At 34.2% G+C, this 24,508-nt stretch overlaps 1 protein-coding gene across 4 annotated transcripts in view; it reads right to left on the bottom strand.

Annotated features, from left to right (window-relative positions):
• Positions 1-24,508, bottom strand: part of MYO5A (myosin VA) — a 232,828-nt gene that overhangs the window by 113,944 nt on the left and 94,376 nt on the right. For all 4 annotated transcript variants that reach the window (XM_074234660.1, XM_074234661.1, XM_074234662.1 and 1 more), the window contains exons 5-8: positions 14,699-14,855; positions 10,041-10,184; positions 5,677-5,758; positions 1,276-1,383 (exon numbers count right to left, since the gene is read on the bottom strand). In XM_074234660.1, coding sequence (XP_074090761.1) covers positions 1,276-1,383; positions 5,677-5,758; positions 10,041-10,184; positions 14,699-14,855 — 491 coding nt within the window. The remainder of the gene's footprint in view (positions 1-1,275; positions 1,384-5,676; positions 5,759-10,040; positions 10,185-14,698; positions 14,856-24,508) is intronic.

The raw sequence follows: 24,508 nt of genomic DNA, 5'->3' as shown, positions 1-24,508 counted from the left end.
GAAAAGCATACAGAACACAAGATTAGAGAGTAAGTGAAGTTTTGGTCAAGTTAATGTTGTATTAACAGTCTGACATGACACTAACCATTCCCAGTGTGAGGGGGATCAAAGGAGTTATGGAAGGAGGCAAGTGAAGACAGTTTTTCAGATCTTTCTAAATCTTATTCATGTCATAGCTTTATTATCTTATAGAAAGTATCATGATTTTTCAAAACATTAGGCAAAATTATGTTTAAATGAAAATACGGAAATGCATTCTACCTAACCATACCTAACCATAAAGTATTTTTAATTATATAATACATTCCTCCAGCAGAATTCTTTATTTAATTTAATTTTCTTAGAATTCTCTCTCTTAAGAGTTAAATCTGGGGCGGCTAGGTGGCCCAGTGAATAGAGCACCAGCTTTGGAGTCAGGAGAACCTGGGTTCAAATCTAACCTCAGACAATAATTATTTAGCCGTGTGGCCTTGGGCAAGCCACTTAACCCCATTGCCTTGAAAAATCTAAAAATAAAAAAAAAGAGTTAAATTTAATGTAATTTTTTCTGTCTCTTAGATCCTATAGATTTTTCCATTTTTTTGTTCTTATCTAGACACATTATTTCAAATTCAGAATCTATTAATTTGCAATGAAATTGCTCTCAAAGAATAGTAGTGTTAGGAAGAAAAACTTCTGTCAAACACAGCTCCGTGATGGCAGTAATGGAATTAATTACTAGCTCCTTACTTCTTCATGACTTCTAATCTTCCAGGCTCAAAACTTCTGAGTCACCTTTGACTTCTCTCTCAGCTTTGGACCCAAAATCAAATTCACTTAGAAAGTGAAATAAATTGGGGTTACACTTCAGGATACTATAGAATTTAAAAATAAATAATCTAAAAAAAGTATTTTTAAAAGTAGAGACCACATTATTAACCTATAAACCTAATATTCTTTTCCAAAAACAACTACTTAAATTATCATGTCTGAAATTTCAGTAAGACTTGGGGGGAAACATTGTCAGTAAAGCAGTTATGTCATATTTATAAACCTTCCTCAAAATTTCAGTTCATTTGATTTAGGTTTTGTGCTTACTTTAATATTTACAAATCCTGAAATAGCTGCTGTAAGGCAAAGAAAAAAACAGTAGTTTTTATAAGGAACTATGACTATCAATGGTACTCACTACCTAATATAAACCAAGTTGATATTCTAGATGAGGGCTACATGAGTCATGTTATGCATATGTAAAGTGTTGCTCATAGAGTAGTCTTGAGACCAAAGAAAAATTACCTAGTAAAGTACAGGCCTGCCTTGTATGCACCATTTCCTTAGCATCATCAACCCCATCAATTACAGGACTTCCTCCTTGTTTTGTGTAGTGGAAGTAATCAGCATTTCCTGAAATTGAAAAAGAAAGTATTTATTCATTTTAAAAGTACTAAGAAATTTTTTATTGAATGAATGCATCCTCAAAATTCTCTATCTACAATGCCCTTCCAAAACCAAGTGAGTGTTAGGAAGAAAAACTTCTGTCAAAAGCAGCTCCTAGGGGGCAGCTAGGTGACAAAGTGGATAGAGCACCAGCCTTGGAGTCAGGAGTACCTGAGTTCAAATCTGGCCTCAGACACTTAATGATTACCTAGCTTGTGTGGCCTTGAGCAAGTAACTTAACCACATTTACCTTGCAAAAAAAAAAGGCAACTCATGATGGGGCAGCAATGGAATTAATTACTAGCTCCTTACTTCTTCCTGATTTCTCTAGTCTTCCAGGCTCAAAACTTCTGATTCACCTTTGACTCCTCTCTCTGTTTTGGGTCCAAAACAATCACTTCTTTTGAATTGGTCCTTTCTTTTCCATTTCCCTAGATTAGACCTTTATCATTCCAACTCTCCATATAATTATAATAGCCACAGTAATGTATACTACTGCTTTAACTCTGGCTCTGTTGGCACCCTGCTTTTTGGGCTGCCCTGCTGACACACCTCCACAGGACTTTCTCTATCATGCCATAGAATCCTCTTTACCCAGGAAACTCACTATACACCTAGGTTATCTCTCATGTTGGTAGAATCTACCCCCAGGAAACCTCTCTGCTTAACTGGCTAATTCCTCCCAGAACCTCCATTTTAAGGAGGAAGCTCAGACCAACCCGATGTTTCATTCCTCTTTAGGCTATGCTATTGACTCATCTCCACAGGACTTTCTCTACCCTGTCCCTTTCTTTTCCCTCACTTTCCCCTTTTAGCTCTTTTTTGAGCTTCCTTTTAGGTCTTATTCATGATAATTTAAGTTCTTTGAGAACAGGGACTGTCTTTATTTTCTGCATTTGATGCACTTAACACAGTAGTAAGCCACATCGAGCCAATCTGGGAAATAATAAGTGTTTAATAAATGCTTAGTGACTTGACCTATAGTCATTTTTTGGTAAGAAAGAAGGTATTGGGTGGCTAGGCGGTGCAGTGAAGGTCAACTAGGTGGCACAGTGAATAGAGAACCGGCCTTGGAGTCAGGAGGACCTGGGTTCAAATCCAACCTCAAGACACCTAGCCATGTGGCCTTGGTCAAGCCACTTAACCCCATTGCCTTGAAAAACAAAAAAAAAAGGTATTTTATTTTAATATAGCATACTAAAGCTGTTTTGTAGGTATCTTATCTTCCTATATGACTAAACCTCAAGAGAGATCATATCTTATCAAAATTTTATATTTCCTTCAATTCTTATCACACAATGCTTTGAACACAGTAGGCAATTAATACTTGGTGAATTAATTTTAATTTCTTTCCCTGCAACCTCATACTCATGAAGGGCAAACATGAACAAGGACAACACAGTTTCTAAGTAAAGGAGGGAATAACCTTTGCTAAGTATGATCTTCTCATGGAAAACCTAAAAATCTACAGTATGGAAGAGTCTGGCAATGCTTAGAGAGGTATTGGGTAAAGCTTCAACTAATAGTAGATCCCAGTGTACTAGTTAGGGATTTCTGTTCTACAGAAACAAGCACAATTCTAGTCCTTCTACAATTTGGTGCTAACATACTATCTCTCAGTCTTATCTCCCACTTATCTGGCAAATTAGATTACTCCTATTTGGTATTTTATTGGCTGCAGTGTTTTTGCTCATATCTTAACCCACCATCTCTTCTCTGCTAGTTGAAATCTTACATGCCCTTCATGATCTCACCTATTCCAGAGTCTACCCTGATGGCCGATGGGTAAAGTGACCTCAGTCTCAGAAAGCATCCCTTTGTGCCATTCATGTGACAACTGCTTATATGAAATCACCTCAATGTATATATCCTGATGGCTTTGCTCAACACTTTTGTCACACCCTGCCCAGTCCCTAACATGAAAACCAGAAAGTTTCTCAATATTTATTTATGGAATCAATGTCTGTCGTACTCATCATTAACCATAAGGCTCTAAGTGAAATATAAATATCAGTAAGTTATCAGCAATGTTGTGATTTAAATAAAAGTAAAAATCTAATCAATTCACTAGCTAGAATTATAACTAGCCATTGTGATATATAAAATGTTCAAGAGACATTATTTCTGGGGAATTAATCATTTTATTAATTATGCAAGCAATTAATAAAATGGATTAGTGTCACTCTTGAAAACCCTTTTCAGTTTTGTGTCACCTGAAAATTTTATAAACAGGCCATGAATGACTCCAAGTCCTTGATAATAAAGTTAGCCAGCAAATGGTCAAGCCCAGATCCTTGAGGGATTTCACTATAGATTTTCCAAGGTTCATCAAATAATTAATGACTAAATAATTAATAACTATTCTTTGAGTCCAACCAATTCATGAATCCACCGAACTGTACCATTGACTAGGTATATCTCTCCATGAGAATAACATGAGAAATTGATAAAATACTTAGTTTGAATCTGGGTAAATTATATCTACAGCACTCTCCTGTCAAAAAAAAAAAAGAGAGATAAGTTCACTTTATCATGACATGTTCTTTTTAACTTGTTTCTATTTATTTTTTATTTATTTAAGGCAATGGGGTTAAGTGACTTGCCCAAGGTCACACAGCTAGGTAATTATTAAGTGTCTGAGGCCAGATTTGAACTCAGGTCCTCCTGACTCCAGGGCCAGTACTCTATCCACTGCATCGCCTAGCTGTCCCTTGTTTTTATTTTTAACATTCACCTTAAAAAAATTTGAGTTCTAAATTCTCTCCCTAATGCCCCTCCCTCATTCATTGAGAAGGCTGCAATATGATATCAATTTTGCATGTGAAGTCATGCAAAGCATACAGCCATGTTGTGAACATAAAACAACCTTGCCCCAAAAAGCAAGAAATGTAAGAAAGTGAAAAAAATATGCTTCTATCATACTCAGAGTTCATCAGTTCTCTGGAAGTGGAAAGCATTTTCATCATGGGTTCTTTGGAATTATCTTGAATAGCTCTCTTGATCAGTGTAGCTGACTCCTTATGATCATTGCCTTCTTTTCTATATTTTTGTTAAACATTATTTTAATAAATATTCTGGGAATTCAAGTTAAACTTCTTAGCTTATAGGTAATAAACTGTTCTCTTCTATTTCTGAACCCTGGGACATTTGTTCTTTTTTGAAATCAGTGGTACTCATTTTTCAAAGAGCATTAAGAGTGGTTCAACAATCACATAGAATGTTCAGTTTACTATTTGGCAAAAGTTAAACTAGAATCAAGCACTTCTAATTCCTAGTGCAATGCTGTCTAGTGGACTCTCGGTTTTTGCTGAAAGTTAGGAATTGCTTTGTGCATCTTAGGAAGCCATAGAAGACATTACTATTCTAAAATATTGTTGTAGATTTCTAATATTTAATGAAAGGCACTGAGTTTTAAATAGTTTCCAGTTTTGTGCTGGACTATCAATTGAAAAACTGTTTTCTTTATCTACCAACCATATATTTGGTAATTTACCTGATATTGCACTTTACATATAAAGGAACATTAACTACTTGGTAGAGTGTTTAAGAAATTTTTTGCCCTTTTAAAAGAAAATCTCACCATTAGAGAAGATGACTCTTCTATAAAAGTCATTTCTGAGCACCAACCAAAGTGCCTCTATAACTGTTTTTAATTTTTAAAAATTTACTATATTTATGTGTGTATTAGATAAATGTCTCAATCATTATGGAGAATTTAAAGGAATATTCATGGGCTCTATTCCATCCTTAAGCTTTGATAATTTCTCTTCCCAGACATTTCTTAGATCTGTCCTTTCTTTTTATGTCCACCACTGCTATACTAATACAGATCTTTTTCTACTTGGATTTTTACAATATTTTCAATTTTATTTCCCAGCCTTTATTCATTCTTCACTTTAATCTGTCTCATAAGTAAGTACTAGGATAATTTTCTTCCAGTATTGCTACAAAAATGCATTTGTTTGGGGGGCAGCTAGGCAGTGCAGTGGATAGAGTACTGGCCCTGGAGTGAGTAGGACCTGAGTTCAAATCCAGACTCAGACACTTAATAATTTCTTAGCTGTGTGACCTTGGGCAAGTCATTTAGCCCTATTGTTTTATTAAATAAAAATTTTATTTTAAAATGCATTTGTTCTATTTAAAAAAACCTGGGCTTCCTTTCAGTGACTATCATGTAAATAGTTTCCTATTTGAGAAGTCAATTAATTAACCCAAATATAAGTAGAAAATAATATCAGCCCCAAATGTTATTTTTCATACCTAATCGCAGCATTTTAAATTCAGGTAATTTTGCTGAGGCACATAGTTGGTAAAAGATATGATAGTTTCTCTCCTCTTCTGCCTTTGAAAAAAAAAAGAAAAAAATTTAAAATTTTAGTAATCAAACTCAGAAAATTGAAGTATGAATTTTTTTTAATATCACGATTGAACACAGTCCATTTACTAACTTCTTAATTTCATTTACAGCATAAATTTCAATCTCTCCATTTTGAATTTTAAATATCATTACACTCTATATACAAACTATGACACTTTTGACTATATTTTATTTGTACTGATTAGGAAAATCTAAAGTTTAATTTATGATAAGCAATTTAAAAAAAAAGAAAAAAGCAATGTCTATGTTTTGGTTTAAAACCAAAAGTAGTTGTGAGTTTTTTTTTTGGGGGGGTGAGATTAATAATTACTGATATAGAATACTTTTTTTAATTTTTATTTATTTAAGGCAATGGGGTTAAGTGACTTGCCCAAGGTCACACAACTAGGCAATTATTAAGTGTCTGAGGCTTGATTTGAACTCAAGTAACTCCTGACTCCAGGGCCAGTGCTCTCTATCCACTGTGCCACCTAGCTGCCCCAGAATTCTTTAGGTGAGCAGGTACAAGGGAAGATACAAACTTTAGATAAAGCATGAGTCCTGCCCTCAGATAATTTTCGGCTAAAAAAAAGAGACAAACATATATTAGTGAAAATTGCAAGATACTTCATAAGAGAGTTATAAAATTCCATAAGTGATGTTCATTAGCAACTGAGAGAAATCAGGGAACTTAGTATCAAAGAAGACTTTATAGAAGAACTGGCATTTAACTAAACTTAAAAGGAAAGGTAGAAATTCAGCAAACAAAGAAGGGAGGGCATTCAAGGCATAAGGAATAATGTAAGTAAAAACAAAGAAGTTATAGATGACATGGTACATTTAGGGGACTAACCAACTAGGTCAGTTCAGCTGAAGGGATGGAGTGCATGGAAGATAATATGAGATGACACAAGAAAGGCAGAATAACACCAGATGGTGAAAGGTTTTTGAAAGCCAGCTGAAGAAATCTGAACATCACTCACAATACTGCAGAAAGATACTAAAGAGATTTGAGTAAAAGAATGGCATGATTGTATTTGTACATAACATTCAATAAATGCATATATTCATAATTATCAAACACCTACTATGTGCCAGGTTTTGAGACTAAAAACAAAAAATAAACTGTTCCTGCTCTCAAGGAGCTTTCATTCGGATGGGGGGACATACAAGAAAAATTCTTCTAGAAGCAAAATGAAGGATGGATTAGAAGGGGGATAATGTTCTGGTTGAAATTTTTAATTCTAAAGCCTTTTCCTCTCATTTATAATTTATTCTTTATCTAGGTTGTTTGTATATTTTTGTTTGTTTATTTTCCCTCGAATTTGATTTAGAGGTCCCTAAGGACTGTGTCTAGATAGGACCTGGCAGACTGACTGCCAGGGTATTAGGGCAATGAGGTCCATGACTAAGGTGAGGAAAGGGAGGAGGTGTAAAAGGATTTGGGGAGGAAGAAATAACAAGATCTTTTTGAACTGGCTACAATAGATTAGGAAGAAGGAAGAAGATTTCAAACATAAGAGAATGGATGAATCACTGTATTGACAAATTAGCAATATTGAAGCCAGATGAATAAACATTATCTGGGAAAAGATAATAAGTTTGATTTGAGACATGTTGAATTTGAAGTCATTGTGGTACATGCAAAATAAGATGACTTGAAGACAATTAGAGATGTGGGTTTGAAAGCTCAGAAGAAACGCTGGAATCTGATATACAACTTTAGGGGTCATCTGTATAATTTACAAATTGAATGAGACTACTGAGGCAAAGTATATAGAAAAAGAAGACAGAGATTAAACATATGAACATCCAAAGGGTTGGATAAAGATGAAACACTAGTAAAGGACACAAAAAAATGGTTGGAGAATAAGAGAAATAAATATGGTGCTTCTGAAATTTAAAAAGAAAGACTATCTAGTAGTATGGAATGGTCAACTACGTAAAAAGCAGGAGAGAAATCAAGGAGGATTGAAAAAGTTAACTGGTTTTGGGGTCACTGATCATTTTTGAGGGCAAATTATTTGTGGGAAGAAAAGTCAGATTGTAAGGGATTAAGGCAAAAGTGAATAAAAGAGGAAGTGGAAGCATTGGGTAAAGACATTTTTTTCCTGAGTAAAGAAAAGGTGAGGAGAAAGATGGGATGGTAGTTTATATATGTTTGTATAGGATAGAAGGGTCAATAGAAACTTTAAGGATTATACAAGTGTCTGGAGTCAAATGGTAAGAAGCAAAGGAGAAATCAAACATACATCAGAGAAAGAACATAAGTGCAAGAGAAGTTCTGAAGGAGATGGGAAGAAATGAGATCCAAGGTACATGAATTAGACATAATTCTATAACCAAGAGAAAACATATATATATATATATATATGGAAAGTTTCAATTTTCTCAAAAAATCTGTAAGAGACTGGATCATCTGCTTTAAGTGTGGAAGCAATGGGTTTGAGGAAGACAATTTGCAAAATATTCTCTACAACTAATTAAGTTTAGGCCAATACCTTATGTCATATTCTAGAATACATTCTAAATGGATATATGATCTTAATATTAAAAATCTTCTTTAAAAATGGAGGGAAGCAGATTATATACCTGTCACAGCTATGGCTATAACAAGAGATAATTATACAAGATAAAATAAAGGATTACCAGAAACTGTAAGCTTCTGCACAGCCAAAATTAATTCATATAAAAAGGGAGAGTCAAAAGGGAATAAAATATTTTTATGAAAATGGTTTGGTACCCAAAATATATTAAAAAAATTAATAAATATATATATAAGACTAATAGTCTATCCCCAATTTTAAAAAAAAGAGGTCACAGGATATGAATAAATGGATATAAAAAGAAGAATTGCAAAGTATTCACAACCACATGAAAGAATACTCCAAGAGGTGGGGAAAAACAGACAATGCACTGTTGGTAGTATTGTGAAATGATACAATTATTGTGGAGAGCAATTTGAAACTATGCTCAAAAGGCTAAAAAACTGTTTGACCCAGCAATACCACCACTAGATCTGTATCCCAAAGAGAACAAAGAAAAAAGGAAATGGGTCTATGTGTACAAAAATATTTATAGAAAATATTTGTATATGCATCTTAAAGTGGAAAAGAATTGGAGGTGATTCCCATCAATTGGGGAACGGCTGAAAACAATGTATATTTCATATCTGATTGTGCTATGAGAAACAATGAACAGGATACTTTCAGAAAAATCTGAAAAAATTTACATCAACAAAATGAACAGAGCAGCACCTGGAGAATATTGTATATAGAAACAGCAATATCATGATCAACTGTGAATGACTTAGTTATCCAAGGTAATTTTGAAAGACTTATGATGAAAAATGCTATCCACCTCCAGAGAAAGAAATGAAGGAATTCAAATGCAGATTGAAGCATACTTTTTTTTTTAACTTTATTTTCCTTGGTTTCTTTTTAGTCTATATTTTCATTCACAGCATGGATAATATGGAAACATGTTTTGAATGACTACATATATATAATCTATATCAAATTGCTTGTCATCTCAAGCAGAGAAGAGGAAAGGAGAGCATTTGGAACTTAAAATTTTTTAAATGAATGGGGTTGTTTTACATATAAGAAAAAATATTATAATTTCCAAAAAAGTTCCAAAATCACTAATATATAAATGTGTCCATACATGTATTCACACATATATATACATAGATGCATTTATGAATACATGTTTACAGAAATATGAGACAAATTAGCTGTATGACCTTAAATAAGTACCTTAAAATTTCTTAGCTTCAATTTGTTCAGTTATAAAAATGGAGATTTTAATAGCATCTATTTCACAGAGTTCTTGGGATGATCCAATAAGATATCATACAGTAAACTCAAACATAAAAGTGCTATGTTATCTATTATATATTATATATATATATTCACAAAAACACGTGTGAATGTGTATGTGTATACACACACACACACACACACACACATATGTGTATATTTTGGTGAGTTAAGAGGAGAAATTTTATTGATTTCATTGATATAGGAAATTTCCACTGAGGAAATTCCCCTTACCAAGAGATTAGAATTCTGCTCTTTAACTTATCTAAGATCATTCAGTCTCTATGTGTGGAAGACAGAATACGAATTCTGATTTTTCCAATTCCTAGTCAAACTTTATCCATTACAGCACATAGCCTTTCCTAATATGCTAATAGCACACAAAAATGAACTCTAATTTTCTATCCCCCATAGCAAACTAATATCCGACAAACAGTCCATCTTACCTGGAACACCACTCTGGATTTCTCTAAAAGATAAGTTCTCATGTTGGCACCAATAATTCGATATCTCTTATCAAAACCAATCTCAATGTATTTCCCAAAACGACTACTGTTATCATTCCTTGTAGTTTTAGCATTTCCAATTGACTAGGAGGTAATAGAGAACAAGAAATTAATGACCTAAATCTATTGAGAATTTTTTGGCATTTATAACATTTATAAGATGACTGTGGAAGACAGCAGGACCCAGCTTTTGAAAAGGCACCTTCATCTTTGTGAGGGGCACCATTTTTGTCCATAGTTTCACAATTTCACTTATTGTACAAGATTATATCTTACAAATTACTTTTCAGAGAAAAACATGTGGATAAAAATTGAGTAACTGTCAAAAAGGCATTTAACTATAAGGTCTATAAAAACAGAAAGTTTTTCTACATTTAAAAACAGGTTGGGAGAGGGTAGAACAAATCACCAGAGCATCTTGGCTTTGGGGTTTCAATCTTCCTGGTTGATACAGCAGATTTTTCTCTGCTATCTGGGTGGAAGAATTTTATATATAACTCATCCAAATATTTTATTTTAAAATAAATGCATATTTTAATTGAAATACAAGTTTTCTTATGAACTATCATTACTAATCTCAAGAGCACTTAGACTCATATATTATTTGTAAATCATCATTCATTGTTAAATGTTTATATAAAATTTGGTTTAAAAGGCTATCTAAAACATTAAAATTAAAAATATAAGCATGATAATTAACATCTATAATAAAAGCATCTTATTTCTACTAAAAAGTTGCAGAGAATTATTATGATTATATATGAAACCTGTTATAATATGATTTTAGAAATTAAAGTTATATATATTTTGCTCTCTGGTCAAGAAAACATATATAAATTTTAAAACAAAGGAAAAAAGCGAAGAAACAATATTTATAAATAATTTATTCATGAAATTTCATTGATTAAGATCTACAAATTCAATAAAGTTTAGTGCTCCATTTTTGTCACAAACTTATGTATTGGAGTAAGGTTTGCAAGCCCATGACACTTGCATCTAACTTTGTGGGAAAAGACAAGTGAATAGGTTTTAGCATAGGCCTGGTCCTTTTTCCCCAGGATGAAGGCATGTTCAGAATGTAGATTGATGGAGGGTCAAGGACAATAAATGAGAGTAAGAAACTCCAAATCATGAATCTAGCCATATGACTTCCACCAAATCTACTTCTAGCAATTTATGGATTTTTGTTCTTTGGTTTCCTCCTTTTTAAAATAAGGAAACTGCGATCAATAATCTTTAAGATCTCTTCAAGCAATGGGATTCATGATTTTAAACCCCTAACCTGAATATTTTAATTGAAAAAAATCACTTAAAGAAAATTTTGACCCTAGTCTTATGAAACAGTTATTTATTCTAAGCAACCAGAAATAGTTAAAAGAAGAGAAATTTTAGAATTCTTGACTTTAATTAAATTTTGAGAGACTCAAATGAATTGATGTAGAATATTGACTCATTTATCAAAAGTGTATTAAGTTCCAGGCACTATGTTCAAGGTTGGGGATACATAAGGATATGCATTAACAGTTCTCATACTCCATAAGCTTACATTCTAATGAAATGTTCTATAATAAATGAAGATAAAAATCTCTACAGTTAGTTAATTGCTCAGATTAAACAAGTCTGTTGAAATGATGGGGAACTAGAGTTTAAAAACCCCCATCCATTTCCAAGTGGAAAAAATTAGGGGTTAAAGTTAAGGAAAGGGAAAAAAATAACCTGAGCAAACAAGGTTAAAAAGATGTCTTTGTTCATTATTGTCTAAGTAAGTAGCGTGTGACAGGGGCAGAGTAGATTTAAGTACTGATTTTTGAGTCAGGAAGTCCTGAATTCAAATCCTGTCTCGGATAATTGTAGTTTTAGGACTCTGGAAAGTCATTTTCAGTCTATTTCCTCATCTATAAAACTAAGACTCAATCAGGTGATCTCTAAGGTCCCCCGCTACCTTTAAATTACAAGTGGGGGGGGGGGCAGATAGAGCACCGGCCCTGGAGTACCTGAGTCCAAATCTGACCTCAGACACTTAATAATTACCTAGCTGTGTGGCCTTGGGCAAGCCGCTTAACCCCATTGCCTAGCAAAAACTTAAAAAAAAAAAAAAAAAAAAAAAAAAAAATTACAAGCAAGGATAAAATCCTTCAGCAGCATATTAGTTCTGCACATGACACTGTTCATATCTTAGTTAGGCAGACCTGGCCCACAGTTTTCTCTGGCTGTGTACTCCTTTTTCATATCTTAAATAGAAAGATCCCAGATCTATTGTTGACAAAAAATATTTTTCTTCATCCTTGTCTACCCTATTGTCTTCCTGTTACTTGTTCCTTTTGCTGGAGTCAGCATTCAGTTAAATCCAGTTGTTCTTTTCCTCTTTTCTTCCCCTCTCTGAGCAATCCCTATGGACAACCTAAAGTTTTATATCATCTGTACCAATTAGAAAAACTGAAATGAAAGGAAAATGAACATGATTTCTGAAGGGATTTTCCAGATGCTCCAGAACAAATCATTCAAATCTGTTGTATAACATTCACAAGATCCACTCAAATGTCAGGAACTTGCCTCATTCCTACTCAATATAGCATAAGAAATCTGACTGGTATACGACTAGACTGAACAATGTTCATTGGGATAGTTAATAAATATATGAGATTTCTCAGATTAGAACCAACAGCCTGAATAACATACAAATTCAGTCATGGCAAACCATTCTAGGTTTCAATTAAACTAAAAATAGGCATTACAATGAGAGGAAGCAAAATACAAATTTGTTTTTTTCTTAACTCAAACCAACAACTAGATAATAATGCCATTAAAGGTGAAATCTTTGAAATGGATTCTGAGAAGATGAATAGAAAAATAGTTTCAAAACTTGGAAGATATCTAAGATTCTTGATCATTCTCTTTCAATATATGCATTTTTGCTTTCTTTCATTTGCATGCTATTTTTAACCCCATTTCCATCTCTCACAGGAAGCTGCTCAACTCTCCCCACAAATCTAAGTCGTCTTTATATCACAACAAAAATAACAATCAGATTGAGCCAAAGAACAGTCCTAAGGATGATTAGGACATATTATCATTTTCAAACTCCACACAGCACTGCAAACCAGGCACAATTACCTTGGGAAAGACTACTGCAAAAACCCTGTGCCCCAGTTGTGTTAGACCAGTTTTAACTTCATCTGTGCTTTGGGTAACAAGAAAGGCTTGACAAGGAAGAAAGAAGGGATAAAAAAATATTGATATGAAATTCTAATTGGAAGGATTCACTTCTCCATTTCCAAATTAGTACTATTTTTCTTCATTTAACTATACTTCTTTCAAATAACCATTTTCCTTATAAACACATTAATAAATTAATATTTCTGGTGTCACTAATGCTGAAATGTTTAAATTTTCTTATCTACAATATAAGTACTATTTCCTCTGGTAAAAAGATATTTATTTCACAATTATTTCTTGCTTAAAAGATACTCTTTTGTAAAAATTCTTCCCCTCATGTCATATTGTTACTAGTCTTATAATTTAAAAATTTTAAAAAGAATAGTATTATTGTATTTCCTTCTCTAAGCAGAAAATCATGACATTAAATAAGAAAACAAATATTTCAGTCAAACTGTTGAAAAAAGTAAAAAGGAAAAAATTTTAATTACTGTAATGACAATCATGATAGTGAAACCTGAGTTTAGCATTTATTTTTAAAAAAATAACATTTTTAGGAGAAAGGAAGGAATCAGTCCAACTAGGTATGTAAAATCAGTCAATAAAAGCAAGACTCTCCTGTAATTCATTAATTAATAAGCAGGAGTAATGAATCCAGTATATTGACAAAAGTATAAATAAGAATAGATAAGATCACAAAACATATTTCATTCACCCTAAGCTGAGGAAAACTTCAGTGAATCCAAAATCTAAGGTTCTAAGGATATTGTAAACTAGATGTGATAATTTACTTTTTGGAAAAATAAAAGCTTTAATGAGTCAACACTCCTTTCTACTTAAAGGAAATGAGTGAATTTGGAGTGAAATTCAATTGGCATATAATATGGCATAAGTTTTAAGTATATATGCAGAAATAATTTACCCAAAATTTTTGGTAAAATAAAAATGCTTTAATGCACCTAATAGATATAGATAAAAAATTAATGGATCAGTAGGGAATAACCATGCCCCAGATTCTATTACCATTTAAGAGACTGTTATTAGTTGTCACACTAGGACATTTAGATCATATATATTAATTTTAATTACAGCTGAACACAACTAATTTTATAAATAAATGGATGTGCCCCAAACACAATCAGTTTTTAATTTTGTGGCCTACTAGTGAAAAAGTTGGACATCCCTAAAACTAAACTAAGCATATATAAACATTTCCTAAATTCATTTGTAACTGTCTGCCTATAATAAATTTCACTGGTTTCTATAGCTTTCTCTATGTACATAATTTCATTTTCCAAATAAGAAAAAAAGAGATCCCAGAGTTTATTACTGATTTTATCCTGAGGTGCTACATTATTTATATATTTCACATTTATCTTAGTCATAGCTAAGATGAGCAGCATCATGTTCAACTACTAAGGTTGAAGATGCTGCTACCTTACCTCCATAATGGGATTAGAGGCCAGGACCTTCTCTTCAACATTGGCCTCACTGGCAGAACCACTCACAGTGGCAAAGTATCTCATGGCATACTTAGCAGAGACTGTCTTTCCTGCACCAGACTCTCCACTTACAATGATGGACTGATTCCGTTCATCCCTGAAATACAAAGACTGTTAATCGCCAGCTGTTTCTCAAGGCTGATTATAAACAGTATTATTTTCTGGCCAAATGAAAACACCACACTTCTACAAGTTTATTCATGTTGAGATACATAAGAATGAATGAGACTAGTCTCTTCCTTAATAACAATCACAAGCACTATACTGAAATGAATAAACATCTGTCAAGGCCTCCCATAAATGAATGAGTCTAGACATAGGCTCTTTGAATGATTTCATACATGCCACAAAGTATGTGCAGACTATGTGCCAAACAAATAATATGGACACCAATCTAAAAAAAAAGTAGGAGTTGTTCCTCTGGTACCTTAGCAAAGAAATCAATAGGAAAAAATCTGTTTTGCTAAAAATCCTTGAGTCATTCATTTGTATACCAGCAGTTGTTGCTGAAGGAATCTACATTTCAAGCTCTCTTGATTATAAAAGCAGAGAAGAAAATGGTTCAGATAATGGCTAGATTAGTTAACAAAACAATAGAATATTATATATTAACACACTGTTAGTCAAAGTTCAGTTACTCTTCTAATTTCTATTTATTCGTACAATGACTTAATTCAGAACTTGCTTCAATGAACAGTCTTGATTCATAGGGGATTATCCTTCTCTTGTTCATTGCAAAACAAAACCCTGAAAAAAAAACCCAACAAAAAAAAAAGAGACAGCCTTCAACTTAGACCATGAGATACCAAGAAATGGTATCATTAATACCTAGATTTGCTAAAATTAAAAAAAAATGAGATGTAGCATTCCTTAATGTCCAGAATAGTAAAGTGGGTGTTTTATATGCAAGAAAAAGGAAATAGAAGGATTTCAAGATCTTTTCCTAAAAAAAAAAAATTTAGGTTGTAAATGATGCACATTTTGTAAAAATTTCTAGTCTTGCTGACATTTTTTCTTAAAACGCATAAAGGTTTTACCCCCAAAAGTTTTAGTAGAGTAGTTAGCTCTTAAGAGTCTTAGGAGATTGGCTATATCAGGGGCAGCTAGTGGCTCAGTGGACAGAACACTGAATATGAAATCAAGAACTGAATTCAAATCTGACCTCATATACTTATAAGCAGTGTGAAACTGGGCAAGTCACTGTAAACCTCTGTTTCCTCATCTATAAAATGGGGTTAATAACAGTCCCTTCCTCCCAGTAGTTTTATGAGGCTCAAGTGAGATTATAAATGTAAAGCACAGTGTCTGGCACAGAATAAGCACCATATAAATGCTAGCTCTCAACATCATCAACCTCATCATCTTTGCCTATTGGACAATGGACAATCATCAAAGATAAATTTCTATAATTAAAGGCATGATGGCATGATGACCTAGTTTCCTGTGCCTAATTATTTAAATTATGTGCCATAATTATCAAAAAATAAAATGAGAGGGGTAGCTAGGTGGTGCAGTGGATAGAGCACCAGTCCTGGAGTCAGGAGGACCTGAGTTCAAATCCAACCTCAGACACTTAATAATTACCTAGCTGTGTGGCCTTGGGCAAGCCACTTAACCCCATTGTCTTGCCAAAAAATAAAATCCTTTAAAAAATCAAATGATACTTATTTGAGAAAAATTCTTAGAGCTTTTTTGGAGCTACTTTTTTTTTAAGCTTTTATTTTTTACAAGGCAATGGGGTTAAGTAGCTTGCCCAAGGCCACACAGCTAGGTAATTATTAAGTGTCTGAGGCCGGATTTGATATCAGGTCCTCCTGACTCCAGGACTGGTGCTCTATCCACTGCACCACCTAGCTGCCCTGGAGCTACTTTTCCTTGCCTAGCTACATATTATTTGAATGCTCTAGATAATAAGAGAAAATTCATTCAATAGTTAATAACTTTGAATATTTAGAGACAAACAGTTAAACAGAGCTTTCAGAACTTTCCTGAGAAGCATAACAGTCTTCTTTCCATTCCCCCCCCTTTGTCTCAGAGCTCTTCTTGATGGGAAGATCAATCAGCAGCCATCTATCAAATAGCATTGAACATTTCAGCACTAGATACTGAAGAGTACACAAAGACATGTAAGACATTGTTCCTGCCTTTAAAGAGACTTAGCACCTGGCTGTAGAGAAGACAAGAGCTAATAAACAAAAAAAGGTTACTCTACAAAGTGGTCAATGATTCAAACAAGGATTCACTCATTTAATAAGCATTTATTAAGCCACTGCACTATGCAGGCACTTTGGATGGGTACAAATGAAAGTAAAAAAAAAAAAGTTCCTGTCCTAAAGAACTGACATTTTATTGAAAGGAAATAACATCCACAGTAAGTAAACAAAATGTATACAAAAAAATATAAAATAAGTTAGATAGCACTATCAACCAGGAGTGATCAGTAAAAGAGGCAGAAGAAACAGGCACCTAAGCAAAGTTTTGAAGAAATCCAGAACTCTACAACGGGGATGGGAGGAAGTAGGGAATTCCAGGCCTGTCTGTGCAAAGGCATAAAGAAAGCATAAGGAATTTTATGCATGAAGATGAGCTAGAAGGTCTGTTTGGCTAAAATGCAAAGGGGAGTAAAGAGAAGCTATATATAATAAGGTTGGAAAGGAGATTCAGTCAAATGTAAAAGGCTTTAAATACCAATCAAAGGAAATCTGTAATTTTCTTCTAGGAAACAATAGGGAGTAAGAGTTCTTTGAGGAGGGCAATGACATGCCACAACTACTGAACTTTAGTAGATTAACTGATAACCTAAATTTTGTTTTGTTTTTTGTTTTGTTTTTTAGGCTTTTGCAAGGCAATGGGGTTAAGTGGCTTGCCCAAGGCCACACAGCTAGGTAATTATTAAATGTCTGAGACCAGATTTGAACCCAGGTACTCCTGACTCCAAGGCCAGTGCTTTATCCACTACACCACCTAGCCGCCCCCAAGCTGATAATCTAAGGATATGTGACCAAGGATTTTGGGGGAGATACAGAGGGAAGGGGACAAGAGAAGGGGACTAGATTTGTGTTCTTCATAGACATAAGGAATTCCCAGATAAAGAAGCTCCTTCTCTCTATGTAGATCAGAATCTGTTCTAAAATGTACAGTCTTAGTTGTTTGCGGGAACTGAGAGATTAATGTGACTCTATGTCTAATCTTTTTGGCTTTCTTGCTTCACCTTACTCCCAGTATTCTATTGTCCATCTCCATGCTTTTTTTTACGGGCAGTTCTCTCTTAAATTCCTGACTTTCTTCAAGGCTCAAATCTAAGGTTTCCTCCTATGGATAGATGGTCTTCCCCTGTAAAACTATCTTCCATCTTCTCTTCTCTGTAGTTAGGTCTATGTTGTTTTGTCCATTAAAGTATAAACTCCTGGAGTGGTTAGTTGGTGCATTGGACAGAACCCTGATCCTGGAGTCAGGAGTACCTGAGTTCAAATGCAGACTCAGACACTTAATAATTACCTAGCTGTGTGGTCTTGGGCAAGCCACTTACCCCATCGTCCAGCAAAAACTTAAAAAAAATATATAAACTCCTTGAAGAAAGGGACTATTTTTGCTTTTTCTTTGTATCACGAGCTCTTAGCCCAGTGACTGGCTAGTGATCACTTAATAAATACTTGTTGATTGATTACACAAGGTAGTGTTAGTGGCAAAGCTGTCACTAGACTCCAAGATATCTGATTCTACCCAGTGCTCTTTCCACCATCCTATATTCCCCCTAGGTCAACAGTTTCAGACTGTAGCTTTTAGGTTGTGTAGAAAAGAAACAGCCCTGAATCCAGAAAGAACAAAGACCTAGAGATCAGTTTGTGTTTGTTTATCACTGGGAAATTCAAACAAAGAAACTAGATAAGCCAGTATCCTTGAGATCTAAAAGTAATTTTTTTTAAAAAAAACTTTTTTTGTACTTAAAGATTTTACTTATTTTAAGTTTTACAATTTTTCCCCTAATCTTACTTCCCTCCCCCCCCACCCCCCAGAGAAGGCAATTTGCCAGTCTTTACACTGTTTCCAATGGTATAGAGTATCCAAATTGAATGTGATGAGAGAGAAATCATATCCTTAAGGGAAGAAACAAAGTATAAGAGATAACAAGATCTGACAATAAGATATCAGTTTTTTTTTCTAAATTAAAGGGATAGTCCTTGGTCTTTGTTCAAACTCCACAGTTCTTTCTCTGGATACAGATGGTATTCTCCATCACAGACAGCCCAAAATTGTCCCTGATTATTGCACTGATGGAATGAGTGTGGCATCAAGGTTGATCATCCCCCCCACGTTGCTGATACGGAGTAGTGCTTTTCTGGTTCTGCTCATCTCACTCAGCATCAGTTCTTGCAAATCCCTCCAGGCTTCCCTGAATTCCCATCCCTCCTGGTTTCTAATAGAACAATAATGTTCCATGAATATACATATACCTCAGTTTGCTAAGTCATTCCCCAAATGAAGGACATTTACTTGATTTCCAATTCTTTGCCACCACAAACAGGGCTGCTAGGAATATTTTTGTACAAGGGATGTTTTTGCCCTTTTTCATCATCTCTTCAGGGTATAGAACCAATAGTGGTATTGCTGGATCAAAGGGTATGCACATTTTTGTTGCCCTTTGAGTGTAGTTCCAAATTTCTCTCCAGAAAGGTTGGATGAGTTCACGGCTCCACCAACAGTATAATAGGGTCCCAGATTTCTCACGACCCTTCCACATGATCATTATCCTTTCTGGTCATATTGGCCAGTCTGAGAGGTGTGAGGTGGTACCTCAGAGAAGCTTTAATTTGCATTTCTCTAATAAGTAATGATTTAGAGCAATTTTTCATATGACTATGGATTGCTTTGATCTCCTCATCTGTAAATTGCCTTTGCATATCCTTTGACCATTTGTCAACTGGGGAATGGCTTTTTTTAAAAAATATGACTCAGTTCTCTGTATATTTTAGAAATGAGTCCTTGTCAGAAACATTAGTTGTAAAGATTATTTCCTAGTTTACTACATTTCTTTTGATCTTGGTTATGGTGGTTTTATCTGTGCAAAAGCTTTTTAATTTAATGTAAACAAAATCATCTAGTTTGTTTTTAGTGATGTCCTCCATCTCTTCCTTAGTCATAAACTGCTTCTCTTTCCATAGATCTGACAGGTGATTAAAAAAAATCTTAATAGTATTTTTTTTTCAAATTACATTTTTTTTTTGTGGTTTTGTTTTTGTGAGGCAAACTAGTAAGTATCAAGAGATCAAATCTGAACTCAGGCCCTCTTGACTCCAGGGTCAGTACCCTATCCTTTGCTCCACCTTGCTATCCTTAAACATTTTGTAAAACTTTCTCCCTCTGGGGCAGCTAGGTGACATAGTCGATAGAGCACCAGCCCTGGAGTCAGGAGTACCTGAGTTCAAATCCAGCCTCAAACACTTAATAATTACCTAGCTGTGAGGCCTTGGGCAAGTCACTTAACCCCATCTGCCTTGCAAAAGTCTAAAAAATAAATAAATAAAACCCTTTCTCCCTCCCTCCTTCTCCTACCCCCCCAATGATGGTAAGCAATCTGATAAATGTTAAATATGCACAATCATGTTAAACCTAATTTCCTATTAGTTGTATTATGAAAGAATCAGAACAAAAGGGAAAAGCTACCAGAATGAAAAAAAGGCAAAAAAAAATGTTAAGTGAAAAATAGCATGCTTTGATCTGCCTTCAGACTCAATAGTTCTTTCTCTAGAATTAGATGGCATTTTCCATCACAAATGAAAGTAAGATTTTAAAACCAAAGGGCTGATTCTGAAATACACAGAACCCTCAGTGTGCCATTGGAAAATAAATATCTATTTCAAAAATAAACTTTAAAGTTTAAAAATAAAAGCTTCTTCCCAGGACAGACAAAATTATTTTAAATTTTTTATGAACATTTTAAAAAGTAGTGAAAATAAGTAATTAAGATTAAAGGTCAAACTATAAATCAACAGGATACACCCCTCCTCAGATTTTCATCTCCCCTTCTTTCTCTTTCTTGATCTTTCTGAACTTTTTCCTAAAAATAACTTGCCTTTCTATCTTATCCTATAAAATTATAAAAACTCTTTATCCTAGAGGTAAATGAACTTGCTTTCTCCAAAGCTAAGTCAGAACAACAAAAGCTCTGGCAGATCTAATCAAGCTATAAATGCTTTAAGTAGAAAACAAAGGACAAATGACATATTCTACTCCACAATGCTAGAACCAAGCTGTAAAAGCTTGTCAACAGTCTGACCACAGGGTGTTTAATTTTTAAATTAAATCAAGTCCCAAAGACTTCCATCTACATAGACAATATTGAAATATTTCCAATGCTTAGAAATACATACAGAGGCAACTAGGTGGCACAGTATTTCTATGCACTGGCCCTGGAGTCAGGAGGACTTGAGTTCAGTTCGGGTTGAGACACATAATAATTACCTAGTTCTGTGACCTTGGGCAAGTCCCTTAACACCACTGCCTTGCAAAACCAAAAAAGAAAAGAAATACATACAGACAAAATCATGGATCTTCTCTCTCTCTCTCTCTCCCCCCCATAAACATATATATATATATAAATATTTCCAAATATTGAAGCAAAAATTTATGGTTAAAAAGTTCTTTAAATACATTATCTCAATGAATCCCAAAGTCCTGATATTCTTGTTATGTTATATGAGGTTTGAAAAGAGTGTTGAACTAACAATGTGATCATGAACAGGACACTTAGGTTTCTCATCTTGAGTTAGAAATCAAATGAGATCATGTATACAACAAAGTATTTTTAAACTTTAAAAAAACACTATATAACTATCCATTATTATTACTCATGTTTTACAAGAAAGAAAACTTAAGTTTCTTCTTAAAGGGAAGGAAATGTGAATGAATGCTTAAAAAAATAAAATAGCAATCATTAAAAGCTAACTTGGGGGATGGCTAGGTGGCACAGTGGATAGAGCACTGGCCCTGGAGTCAGGAGTACCTAAGTTCAAATCTGACCTTAGACACTTTAATAATTACCTAGCTGTGTGGTCTTGGGCAAGCCACTTAACCCCATTTGCCTTGCAAAAACCTAAATAAAAAAAAAAAGCTAAGTTGGTAGCATCAAGTATAGGTCACATGTTAAGAACAGACATATAAAAGAATGCTCCAAATTAATAATAAAAGAAATAAAAAAACAGCCCTGAGGTTTCACTTCACATCCTAAGAACTGCCAAAAATGATAATACATTGATCCAACCATTTTGGAACTATGCCTAAAGGACAATAAAACTATGCATACCCTTTGATCCGGCAATGGCATTACTATATACTAAAAAGATCATTAAAAAGGGGGGGGGGGGAAGAAGACCCACATATACAAAACTATTTATAGCAGTTATTGTTATAGAGACAAAGAATTTGAAATTAAAGGGATGCCCATCAATTGGGGAATGTGATGGAGTACTATTGTTCTGTAAGAAATCATGAGAAGCAGAAAAGCAGGAGAATACTAGCATGAATTGATGCTGAGTGAAGTGAGAACTATTGTACATATAACCCTCAATATTGTAAGATGATCAACAACTCCTTTAAAGCAGTTCAGTGATCAAAGGCAGCCATAAAAGACTGGTTAAGGAAAATGATGTACATATCCACCCCCCCCACCCTCCCCCAAAAACCCAATACTTTGGAGTTTGAACGCAAAGCAAAGCAAACTATATTCACAGGAAGGGAGGGTGGTAGAAAAATGTAGGACTCAAAAGTTTGCAGAAAGATGAAAACTACCTTTGCATGTAATTGAAAAAATGATTTGACAAAGGGTGAAGAAAAATGACAAAATAGGGGGATAGTCAATGTTAAAGACCCTGTGGGAAGATAGGTACAACAGTGCACACTTTTTTATCTTAAGGTTTTTGCAAGACAATGGGGTTAAGTGGCTTGCCCAAGGTCACACAGCTAGGTAATTATTAAGTGTCTGAGGCCGGATTTGAACCCAGGTACTCCAGACTCCAGGGCCAGTGCTCTATCCACTGCGCCACCTAGCAGCCCCAACAGTGCACTCTTGATGAAATTATACAATGCCAGCATTTTGGAAAACAATTTGGAATTGTGCAAGTAAAATGACTAGAATAACCATACAATTTTACCCAAAGATTCTAACATAAGATTTATATTCCAAGGAGACCTTGGATAAGAAAAAAGTTACCATATACATACATATATGTTATACATATAGAATCACATTTTGCAATAGCAAAAGATGAGAAACACAGCAGACATCCACAGTTGAGGAATGGTTTAACAAAATGCAATATATGAATGAAAAATTACTGTGCTGCAAGCTATGCCAAATATGAATACAGCAAAACATGGAAAATTTACCCAATCTGATGTAAAACTAAGAAAATAACATACATTATGGCTACAACAAAAGAAATAGAAAGAACTACAAAACATACAAAGGTGAATATTGCAAAATTACAAAGAATAAGCATAACTCAAAGAAAAGATATTAAAAAATATATCCCACCCTCACTCCTTTGCAGACTTGGGGAGATGACATATAAGTTTTCAGACTTTTCAATTGCTTTTGCTTTTTTTACTTAAAAAAATTATTATATGGAATGACTCTTTGGAAGAAGGGGAAGAATAACGGAAAATAATTTTGTAAAAGAAATCAATAAAAATATTAGAAAAAATATTTTAAGTGCAGGTCACATCACATTAACCCCATTTCCTTTTTAGGAAAGAACACTAGCCTGGGAAGGTCAGTAATATCATAGATAGATACTGAGAGATCAGGAAAATATTTGAAAAAGTCTCTCAGGCTATAGTCATGACACAGATGTGTTAGATGACTGTATGGTTAGATAGAACGTGAACTGCTTGAGTGACTAGTGCTAAATAGTAGTTAATAATGAGTCACTGTCAACATGAAAGATGTCAAATGGAACGTCTCAAGGATCTTTCCTTGACTGCATTCTTTTCAACATATGTAAAGTTACCTCACTGTATTGGAGCTGATAGAACTTTAGAGTTAGAGGGTCCAATCTATTTTTCACATTCTACAGATAAGGATAAAGGCCCTGCTATTAAATTATAGACGTAAACTCAAGAGCTGTGACTCAAATTCTACCCTCTTTCTTCTTGTAGGAAGACATAAATGGCATTCGTGTCAAATTTAGAAATGGGAGAAAGGAAAGGAATAAATACTAAGTACCTAGTAATGTGGAGGACACTGTCCTAACAGCTTTATAAATTTAAGTATGTATTAATGTCCAGTATGTCCATTTTATGTGCCAGTGCTGTATTAGACTCTGAGCGTAAAGCAATGATATAATTCTTACTCTTGGGGAGACATTCTATAGGGGAGACAAGTATACATACAAAGAGGAAAAAGAAAGAATAAATTACTAAGAGAATAATCAGAATGAAATAAAAGCAGTTTGAAAAGGCAAGCACTAGCAGTTAACATTTATGCTTCAGCCTAAAAGAAGAGATTCCATGAAGCAGAGATAAGGAGAGAGTGCATTCTAGGCACGTGGAACAACCAGTGCAAAGCCACAGAGAAGAGATAAGACAGTCATGTGAAGAACCAACAGAAGATCAGTTTGGTTGAATTGCAGAGTATAGAAGTAGGGAGATAGGGTGGGGTCACGTTGTGGAGGGCTTTAAAAGCTGAGCAGAAAAACTTAATTATTTTGTCCTAAAGACAACTGAGAACCAGTGGAAATAAAATGACTTTGG

This window comes from Macrotis lagotis, chromosome 4, assembly GCF_037893015.1.
Source record: "Macrotis lagotis isolate mMagLag1 chromosome 4, bilby.v1.9.chrom.fasta, whole genome shotgun sequence".
Taxonomy (NCBI): Eukaryota; Metazoa; Chordata; class Mammalia; order Peramelemorphia; family Peramelidae; genus Macrotis; species Macrotis lagotis.
The sequence above is the reverse complement of the archived record's forward strand: the minus strand, read 5'-3'. Positions and strand labels throughout refer to the sequence as shown.